This window comes from Herpailurus yagouaroundi, unplaced genomic scaffold, assembly GCF_014898765.1.
Source record: "Herpailurus yagouaroundi ecotype Mexico unplaced genomic scaffold, PumYag 67681, whole genome shotgun sequence".
Lineage (NCBI taxonomy): Eukaryota > Metazoa > Chordata > Mammalia > Carnivora > Felidae > Herpailurus > Herpailurus yagouaroundi.
Genome location: NW_024420481.1, coordinates 3,984,688 through 3,995,785, shown reverse-complemented (window position 1 = coordinate 3,995,785; position 11,098 = coordinate 3,984,688). Strand labels below are relative to the sequence as shown.

General features: G+C 36.4%; 1 protein-coding gene across 3 annotated transcripts in view; it reads right to left on the bottom strand.

Annotated features, from left to right (window-relative positions):
* ZNF280C (zinc finger protein 280C) overlaps positions 1-11,098 on the bottom strand; it is an 88,151-nt gene that overhangs the window by 35,695 nt on the left and 41,358 nt on the right. For all 3 annotated transcript variants that reach the window (XR_005788102.1, XR_005788103.1, XM_040468129.1), the window contains exons 14-16: positions 6,702-6,833; positions 3,018-3,331; positions 2,406-2,546 (exon numbers count right to left, since the gene is read on the bottom strand). Coding sequence is in view for 1 of the 3 variants with exons in the window: in XM_040468129.1 (XP_040324063.1) it covers positions 2,406-2,546; positions 3,018-3,331; positions 6,702-6,833 (587 nt within the window). In the remaining 2 variants the exon portion in view is untranslated. The remainder of the gene's footprint in view (positions 1-2,405; positions 2,547-3,017; positions 3,332-6,701; positions 6,834-11,098) is intronic.

Here is an 11,098-nt window from a genome sequence, read left to right as displayed (position 1 = left end):
CAAAGCATAAGAGACTGTTGAGAACTGAGAACAAACTAAGGGTTGATGGGGGGTGGGAGGGAGGAGAGGGTGGGTGATGGGTATTGAGGAGGGCACCTTTTGGGATGAGCACTGGGTGTTGTATGGAAACCAATTTGACAATAAATTTCATATATATAAAAAAAAAAGAACATTAGCTGAAAAAAAAATTCTTTTTTTTTTTTTTTTAAATTTTTTTTCAACGTTTTTTATTTATTTTTGGGACAGAGAGAGACAGAGCATGAACGGGGGAGGGGCAGAGAGAGAGGGAGACACAGAACCGGAAACAGGCTCCAGGCTCTGAGCCATCAGCCCAGAGCCTGACGCGGGGCTCGAACTCACAGACCGCGAGATCGTGACCTGGCTGAAGTCGGACGCTTAACCGACTGCGCCACCCAGGCGCCCCATGAAAAAAAAATATTCTAAAGAAGTCACGGAAAAGTAAGAATAAAAAATAATGAATACGTTTAATGATTAGGATATGACTGATAACCTTTAAAGGGGAAGCTTTAACTGATAGGTGGGGGTGATACTCAAATTACAAAGGGTAAAGAAATAGCAAATAAGATAGTAAAGAAACTCTTGAAAATGTTGACAATAAAAGGAAGACAAGAAAATACACAAAGAAAACGCAAATCTCCTTCATTCTAGAAAAATACCTGAAAATATTAGCAGGCAGAAGGAATGTGGTAGAAAGAGATGAAATGAAGGCACAAAATAAAGGAGTAAGGTTGTGGAGCAAATGGAAGAGATGAATGCAAATGAAAGCAGGATTAGCTTTCAAAAAGTGAGAAATGTCTTTTTCTGAGATACCTGGATAAAGGGGGAAAAACTTGCGATAGAAAAAAGTTAATCTTGGGAAAAATGAGAAGGATGACCTCTGGGTAGTTACTAGGAAAGAGACTAACAACTAAGAGACTAAAATAAAACCTTGAGGGTATTGAAAAGGATTTAAACAGGTGCTGCAGAAAAAAATAAAGAGGTATTTTTAAAAACACACAACCAAATTAAAGTTAAAAATCATGAATTCAGAGGGTTGCCTGAGTGGTTCAGTTGGCTAAGTGTTAGACTTCAGCTCAGGTCATGATCTTGTGGTTCCCGGGCTCAAGCCCTGCATTGGGCTCTCTGCTGTCAGCTCAGGGCCTGCTTCGGATACCCTGAAACGTCCCGCACCCCCCCCCCCTCCCCTGCTTGCACTCTCTCACTCTCTCTCAAAAATAAACATTTAAAAAAAAAATCATGGATTCAGAGATAATTAAATCAAACACAGTTTGGTAGTTTGGAAAGCAGCAGAGAGAAAGATCAAAAAGGGTAAGAGATTCAAGGATAGTAAGGTTAAACATGACTGAAGATGTAAAAGATTCTAGGACAAAAAGCAAGCAACATTCAAAACAGATGACCTTAAGGGTGAGGTTGATATCAAGTTTGGTGCTGCTGCACTGGAAAGAAGCGTCAAGACTCAAAATCATCAGGTAATGAGAACTCAAAATGAATAAATATTGTATATGATGAAGTACATTGGGACAGTGGTAAGGAAGGGGGGTAACAGGTAACAGAGGTCTTGTTATGATCTGCAAGAAAACCACTTTATTTCTGACTGAAAATACACGGAACGACCTCAGTTTGAATAATCAACTTAGCATATTTATATCTGAACAATTCTTACATATTTTTTAAAAATCCTTCCTGAAAGAATAAAGTAAGCTACTACTAATGAGGTTCAAATGAAAGTAGTGAAGTAGTGTGGTCTCTGAAGTTTTTCTCTAGCACAGAGTACATGGTAGGTGCTCAAACTGAACTTTTGTCTGAAAAGGAATTCTAACAGCAGCATCATGACTAAAATATACCTATAGTCTCTCACTTCACATTTCATTGAATGAATACAAAGATAAATGGCTTGAAAGGCTAATGGACAGAAAGATGGATGAAAGGGAAGGGGCAGAAGGGAGGGAGAAGGGAGGAAGAGAGTCCATTCATGAGAGTGCCAATATTGTTCTTAGCATCTTTGACAAACCTGGAGTCTCTCAAAGTGACTCCTTTGAAGAGGCTAACACTCTTGTGGTTACATGTATTTATTTGACATATATTTTAAAAACATTAAAAATTTTATGTTTGAAAATACCACTTCTTAAAAGACTTAGAAAAACAAATTTCCTAACAAACCTATTCTAATTTCATTGGTCTAACTGCTCTTAAAACTTTTGTCCCCTTAATTTCATAAGGTATTACATTGGAAAATAATATTAAGTAATATCCTAGATGTTCCCTATTGCTAGATCCTTTTAGCCCCTTATGTGACAAACTGGCTTCTAAAAAAACAACTTTATTTTTAAAAAACAAAATTGTTAAATAGCAATTTTGATTGGTGGTGTACATGTTTAACTTACCTCACCATATGATTTATAAAGGCTTTGTTACAGTTAGTGTTGTATTTGCAAAAATTACAATGGATATATATTGAAAAGTGGCTTGCAAAATCTTTTATTTTGGAATGACACTCAATGCACTTGTGAATTCCCCGACGGCACCTTATGGAGACAGAAAAAAAATAATGAAAATTTCTCATGAAACAAAAATAATAAGGTAAAGCCTTAACATTTTATTAATCAAAGCTAAGATGTTTAAATTAGCATCTTTAAATAGAGACATAATTTGAAAATTTGATTGGAAACAATAAGCTAGAATAAGTGTCAAAAATCAAACACCAGTTAATGTTCCCTGGAATAAAATGACTGCATTAATCAATTCAATTATTACAAGATATAAGCACAAAATAGAAGACTAGTGTAAATGATGACAACTGTACAATGAACGCTAATTCTAGTTCTGCTCCGCAGTTGTAAAAAGTACCTTTTTATTATCTTCTAGGCCTTTAGGCCAGACAAATGATCATCATGTCAATGTACAAGGGAGCTCTGTGATATGGTAAATTATATTAAAATAAACCTTTAATATTTAATATTCAATAAATATTACATATCAGGAATAAAAGATATTACCTTAAGTTCTTCAAAGCTATGCTGATTTTATTCTTTCTGTTGCGTTGTTTCTTTTGTTTACAAGAGGTTTTTTTGGTCTTATATTTAGATGCAACTCTACCTTGCCTTTTGGCATGAGGTTTACTTGCACTGGATACAGCTGCATGAAGCTTACTTGTCTTAGATTTACTTGCAGTAGATTTTATATTTTTAGCAGTTATACTTTTAGACCTTGGAGGTGAGATTTGAAAAGAAGAAGTGCTTGGAACACTGCTACTGAGAGATGTAGTTACTGGTTTTGAATGAAGAGGTCCAACTGAGGCTCGAATAGTAACCTATAATAATGAAGACAATATATACATATTTTAGAAAATTAATCATCGCATTAATATTAAAAAGATTACTTCATACCTTGACATTATGGTCAATTGGTTTTTGAAAAGGGTACCAAAACAACTCAGTGGAGGAAACAATAGTCATCAAACAAATGGTGTTGGAACACAGGATAAATAGATGCAAAGAATGAACCCGGATCCTTATCTCATACTAGATGCAAAAATTAACTCAAAATGTATCAAGAATCAAATTGTAAGAGCTAAAACTGGAAAACTCTTAGAAAAAAGCATAGGAGTAAATCTCCATGATTTGGGGTTAGATGATGACTTTTTCAATATGACAACAAAAGCACAAGCAACCAAAGAAAAACATTAACTGGACTTCATAAAAATTTTAAACTTTTGTGCTTCAAAGGACACTGTTAAGAAAGTGACAAGACACCCCACAGAATCAGAGAAAATATTTGCAAATCATATTTCTAATAAGGGACTTGTGTACACAATATATAAAGAACGCTTACAACTCAGCAAAAAGACAAATAACTGAATTTAAATATGGGCAAATGATCTGAATGAACAAGCATTTCTTTAAAGATATACAAACGGCCAATAAACACTTGAAAACATACTCAACAATCATTAGTCATCAAGAAAATGCAAATCAAAACTCCAATGAGGTATCACTTTAGACCAACTAAAATGGCTACAGTAAAAAACAGATTAATAACAAGTATTAACAAGATGTAGAGAAACTGCAATGCTCAGCTCATATATTTCTGGTAGGAATGTACAAGGGTGCAGTGGCTTTGGAAAACAGTTGGTAGTTCTTCAAAATGTTAAACTTAAGAGTTATCATATGAGGCGCCTGGGTGGCTCAGCTGGTTAAGTGTCTGACTCGATTTCAGCTCAGGTCATCATTTCATGGTTTGTGGGTTCAAGCCCCACATTTGGCCCCACACTGACAGCATGGAGCCTGTCTGGGGATTCTCTCTCCCTCAAAAATATAAAAATAAAAACTTAAAAAAAGAGAGTTCTCATATAACCCAGCAATTCCACTCCTTAGTGTTCCACTCCTAAGCAATTCCACCTAAGAGACATGAAAAAGTAAGTCCACACAAAAACTTGTACATGAGCTTTCATAAGAGCATTATTTACAACAGCTAAAAAGTGCAAATAACCCAAATGCTCATCAAATAATGAATGGATAAATCAAATAAAAAAGAATAAATTACTGATACAAGCTTTAATATTGATGGATCTCACAAATGTTACGCTAAGTGAAGGAAGCCAATCATAAAAGACCACATATTGTAGGATTCCATTAAAAATTTTTGTTTCCATGTTTATTTTTGAGAGAGAGACAGAGCACAAGTAGGGGAGGGGCAGAGAGAGAGGGAGACACAGAATCCGAAGCAGGCTCAAGGGTCTGAGCTGTCAGCACAGAGCCCGAGGCAAGGCTTGAACCCACAAATCATGAGATCATGACCTGAGCCAAGGTCGGATGCTTAAACTGACTGAGCCACCCAGGGGCCCCTATATGATTCCATTTTTATGAAGTGTCCAGAATAGGAAAATCCATAGGAACAGAAAGTAAAGTTTGCCTAGGGCTGGTGGAGGGGAAATAGGGAGTGACTCAAATGTTCAAAAATGGGTTGTAGTGATGTTTGCACAACTCTGTGAATATGCTAAAAACCACTGAATTATATCTCAATAAAGCTGTTTTACCAAAAAATCACTGCAGTTCAAAATTTAAATATCATTATTTTGAAAATGGTAATATAAACTACAATCAGTTAAGTATCCCATTTATTCTAAATGGTCATACCAATTAAATGACATTTACCTCATTATTTATTTACTGTTGTAAATTGCAGTTTTGTATTGATAGCGTTTCTATGTTAACAGATATTAACGGATAATTAGGAGTTAGTGCAAATTATATGAATATCAAAAAAAGCACATTCCATGTCTATTTTATTCTCTGATATAACTAAGTAGCTTTCACAAACACAGAAGTCAAAATTTAAATCTCAAAACCAGAAGTAATAACCTTGGAAAGTCCTGCATTACTCTTTGGTAACTATAAAACAGATCTCCAGTAAATGTGACCTGCTCTATCTGGAGGCTCATTGGTCAGGATTTATAATTCCAAAGGTTATTGTGGAGGTTACATCAATTAATTATACAGAATGAAGAGTTTGAAAATATTCAGAATTTCCCTAAAGGGAACTAACATAACATTTATCATTTAGTATTCAAAAAAGGTGATGTTCGGTTATACCCACTGATTAATAATGGAAAACACAGTTGCCTATTAACATTCTCTTTAATCACTTGACTATACTACTCCCATGTACTTGAGGACCAGCCAATGAGGAAGTCCTTTGAAATACATGTGACCTGGTATCATACAAAAAGCACTGAATTAGGGGTCAAAAGACCCAGGTTAAATCTCAATACTACCTCTTGCTAGCCATTTGACCTTGAGTAAGTAATTTATCCTCTTTAAGCCTCCCCATTTATAAAATGGAAATAATACCTGTCTTGTCTACCTCACTAAATTGTTATTAAATAATAGAATGTATGAAAAATCACACAGAAAGCTTAATTCTAAAGTGTTACAAGACACCTATTACTATGATGATGATGATGATGATGATACACTTGTTATTATTATTATTATTAAGAGAAGATATGGGAAAGGACTGTACTGCTTACAGTCTAGCAGCTGAAGCAGACATATACGCTGCCACCTGGAAGAACTCAGAAACAGCCTATAAAATATTGAAACAACTCACTGACACAGCCTATGGTTAATCTAGTTGCACTCACTACATAGGAATATGCTCCAACATAGCACATGCCAATTAAGTAAAAAAAAAAAAAAAGAAAAAAAAAAAAAGGATAGGTTTCTTTCTAAGCAAAACAATGGTAAAACCTAAACTTAAATCTTAATGACAAGCAGAAGTTAATTTTTAATATTATAGTCAATAGATAAACCCAGGCAGGGGGCACCTGGTTGGCTCAGTCAGTAGAGCATGTGACTCTTGATCTCAGGGTTGTAAGTATGAGCCCCACATTGGGTATAGAGATTACTTGAAAATAAAATCTGGGGTGCCCAGGTGGCTCAGTCACCGACTCAATATTGGCTCATGTCGTGATCTCGTGGTTGTGAGATCAAGCCCCGCGTTGCGCTCCATGCTGCGTGGAGCCTGCTTGGGATTCTCTTTCTCTCCCCCTCTCTCTGCCCCTCTCCCCTGCTTGTGCTCTCTCTCTCAAAATAAATAAATAGACATTTAAAACAAAACCAGGCAGGAATTTACTTCTACTATCACACAAAATGTTAAAATAAAACATATTTAAAACTCACTTTTGTACCAGGAGGCAATCCTTCTAGCTCTTTAGGCTTTATAAATGTCCGATGCTGGGTCTTGTGATCCAGTTTCTCTTTGCAGGTCAAAAATTGTAGTCTGCACTTGGTACAACGATGAACTCCTTTTTTCTGTTTATAAGAAACATTAAAAATACTATGAGAAATAACAACTTCTATCACCACAAATCCTGGAATCTGAAATTGCTCTTAATTGTAATAGCTAAACAATTTTAAAAAACCAGTATTTTACTATATCCCATCATAAACAATGCCAGAATATTCTTTCATTTTTTTCAAGAACACTGCTTGCATTAGTATTTGTATTTCAAAAGTATTTGTGGGGCACCTGGCTGCTCAGTTGGTAACACATGGCAACTCTTGATTTCAGGGTTTAAAAGTTTGAGCCCCACACTGGGTGTAGAGATTACTTAAAAATGAAATCTTTAAAGTAAGTATTTATTGCCATATAGGCAATCAAAACAAAAGTTGTATCAGTTAGGTTCAAATGTGACAAGTCCTATACCTTTGTAGTGTGAAAGCTTTTTTAATTATAAATTTAAGTATAAACCATTCAAGCACACGTTACAGTGAAAATGAGTTATACTATATTTTTATCCTAGAAAAGGTGAAGTTATTTTTAATTTTTAAAATTTCTTTTTTTAATGTCATTTATTTTTTTGAGAGACAGAAGGTGGGGATGGGGGGTGGGGTGGTCAGGGAATCCCAAGCAGGCTCCGTGCTGTCAGTGCAGAGCCCCATGTGGGGTTTGATCTCACGAACCTCGAGATCAAGACCTGAGCCGAAATCAAGAGTCAGACACTTAACCAGTTGAACCCCTCAGGCATCCCAATTTTTTAAATTTCTATTTGTTTCACAAAAACAATTGAGCTTTCTATGAGCACCTGGGTGACTCAGTCAGTTAAGGGTCCGACTCTTGATTTCAGCTCAGGTCACGATCTCGTGGTTTGTTAGATCAAGCCCTGCATCGGGTTCTGTGCTGACAGTGTGGAGGAGCCTGTTTGGGATTCTGTCTCCCTCTCTCTGTGCCCCTCCCCCACTCATGTTTTCTCTCTCTCTCTCTCTCTCTCTCTCTCTCTCAAAATAAGTAAACATTTTAAAAGATTTGAACTTCCTAAAACCAAAACAATTTTAACCAGACATCCCCTCCAAAAGTTCTGTTACAGAAATGATTGTATAAAGCAGTGTTGTCCAGTAGAACTTTCTACAGTGTCTGATAACATTACATAGTTGCACTGTCCAATATGGTATTCACCAGCCACATGTTGTTATTGACCACCTGAACTGTAAAAAGTTCAACACAGGAACTGATTTTTCAATTTTACTTAATTTTAACTAATTTAAGCAGGCACAGATGGCTAGTGGCTGTGATACTGGCCAGTATGGCTACAGAAGTACAAATGAGAACAATTGATCCCAATCTTTTGTCAGAGAACCCCTTGACTACATCACTTCTCAAACTTAGGCCTATTATTTTTTTATCAATGGGAAATAGGACCCAAGGGAGATCTAAGTCATTTGCTCATAGCTAGGTGATGTTCTTTCTATTACACATTATCAACTGCAATCTTTATGTATATGCTTTCATTAATTAAGAAATATATTCTATATTTATAGGTAAATTTAGAAAAACATACAAATGCAAAAGAATGTTTTCTCCAAAGCTGTATCTCCACAGGCCCATCACTATTTTCATGTAAAGCATAATTATTTAGGAAAAGCAAATGAGTTAACATGTGTAAGTAGCTAGTGGTTACTGGTGTACAGCAGGCATTTGATAAATAAAAGTTCTGAAAAAACTTCAAAGCAATATATAAATATAATGTTTGTATTACTATTTGAGTTTCATTTTTAAGACAATTTTAGAAGTATGGTGCATTGGATCATATCCTAGGTATAGGCAATGTAAACAGATTCACCTAACATGTGTTCAAGAGAAAGAAGGAAAGAGGGAAAAAGATCCCAGTCAAGAAGCAGATAGCAAGGTTACAGGACAGGTAGAAAATTCCCCAGAGTACAATTCCTAGAAATCTTTTCTCTACCTGTGCATATACCTCATCCAGTTTCATGATTTTAAATAGCATCCATCCAACTGCCTACTTGACATTACTACTTGATATTTAACGGTCATTTCAAATCAACATAAACAAAACTGAACTCTAGATTTTCCCCCATCCACCCTGCAAAAAAAAAAAAAAATCTGTTCCTTCCCTAGTCTTCTCAATATCTCAGTGTATGGGAACACCATTCTTGCAGTGGCTCAGGACAAAAGAACTCAGTTACACTTAATTCATGCCTTTCTTTCACACCCCACATCCACCAACCCATTAATAAAACCTGTCAGCTCTACCTTCAAAAACAATCTTTCCACTTTTTATCACCTGTTCAGCCACCATGTCAGTCCAAGCCACTCACCTGGACTTTTCCAATAGCCTCCTACCTTCTCCTTGTTCCCACCCTTTCCTCCTAACAGTCTATTCTCTCTATAGCTGCCAGAGTGATCTCTCACATGCTTAAAGCTTCCAATGGTTTTCCACACCACATCAAAATCCTAACTCTGGCTCACAAGACCCTACGCCATTTACTCTGCATTCTGTTGCTACAGTCTCATTTCAACCTACTCTCCCTCCCACTTGTTTGCCATGCTCCAGCCACATGGGCCCCTTGCTGTTCCTTGGACATCTAGATAGGTGCTCACCTCACTGCCTACTTACTATTCCCTCTCCTTGAAATATCCTCTCTCAGATATCCACATAGCTAACTCTCTTATTTCCTTTGGAGAGGCCCTCTTTGACCATCCCATATAAAAACAGAAATGGCTTCCTTCACCTCCTAAGCCCTGGCACTCCCTAACCTCATGTTTTCTTCCCATGGTACTTATCACCAGCTGGCATACATTTACATTCAGACATAATACACATACACTTTCTCCACTACCATGCAAATTCCAGAGAGCACAAACTGTTTTGTTCACTTCTGTTAAACAGTCCCTGGCATATATTAAGCACTCAATAAGTATTTGTTAAATAAATAACGAGGAAGACAGCAAGAGACTGAAGGAGCATGCATATGAGAAGCAGGCACAATTTAACTAGTTCAAAATGTCTGCCATGCCATTCAATGAGCATTTGCCCAGAGCCCTGGGATGGGAGACATTAATCTACTATTCCCTTAGTTGGACTCGAGTCTTGCATATCTCTCTTATGCATATATGCTTGAGATGTGGTAAGGAGAATAATACAGAGGGACGCCTGGGTGGCTCAGTCGGTTAACCGTCTGAATCTTGATCTCAGCTCAGGTCTTGATCTCAGGGTCGTGAGTTCAAGCCCCGCATTGGGCTCCGCGCTGGGCATGAAGCCTACTTAAAAAAAAAAAAAAAAAAGGATAATACAGTACAGTTTTAAATAATATGATGTTCAACCAAAAAATTGGTGATCTATTCCAAGGATAGAGAATTACCCGTCTGCGTTGAACTTTCTGACAAACATACTATATTGTTTGGGTGATTTGAGGAATTTTCAAGGCTAATTCTGACTACCTGTAATATCTGCTTTTAGACCTAATGTTGGTAAAGGATATGACTCTATGGTAAAACCTTGGGCTCTAAGTCAATTTTTGGCTCTGCCATTTATTAGGGAATGTGGCACTGGGCAAAGTAACTTACTGTCTATAAAGCTTTATTTCCTCATTTATGAAATGAAAATGATCATACCTGCTTTGTAGGATGTTTGTGAGGATTAAACAAAAAAATGCAAGTAAAAACACTGTGACTGTCATATGACAAGTGATTAGTATATATTAGCTACTTGTTATTTCTATAAAGATTGAATAAGAATATCTAACATATAAAATCCTTCATCCTTTCTTAAAAGTTGTACAAACCATATCGATAGCTCTTAAAATCACTTAAGACATACTAATATATTCTCTTTAGGAAAAGGTTACAACCAAAGTCTTCAAAAAGAATAAAATGAGCCACAGATTCAATAATTCCTATTATCTAAAATCACACTAATGTTAGCTCAATTACAAGTTTATAATCCTGCTCAGCTATGGTTTTTGAGTCTTTTGTGGACAACTGCATAAACTGAAAGTACTTTGAAAAACTCTTGATGATCCTATTATTGGACTCTTTCCTCTGTTGACTGCTCACTGGCTACCTCTTAGGTACTCCAAATTCACAAATATTGGGCACCAAGTCCTTAAGACTACTCCCAGGCTTGATGATGCAGAAGAACTTACAGGATTTAGAAATTGTTATACTCATAGACACAATTATTACAGTGAAAGGATACAGAACAGGATTAATAAAGGAAGAAAAATGCATTGGGTGGAGTTTGGAGGATATTGGCACCAGTTTCCAAGTGCACTCTCCC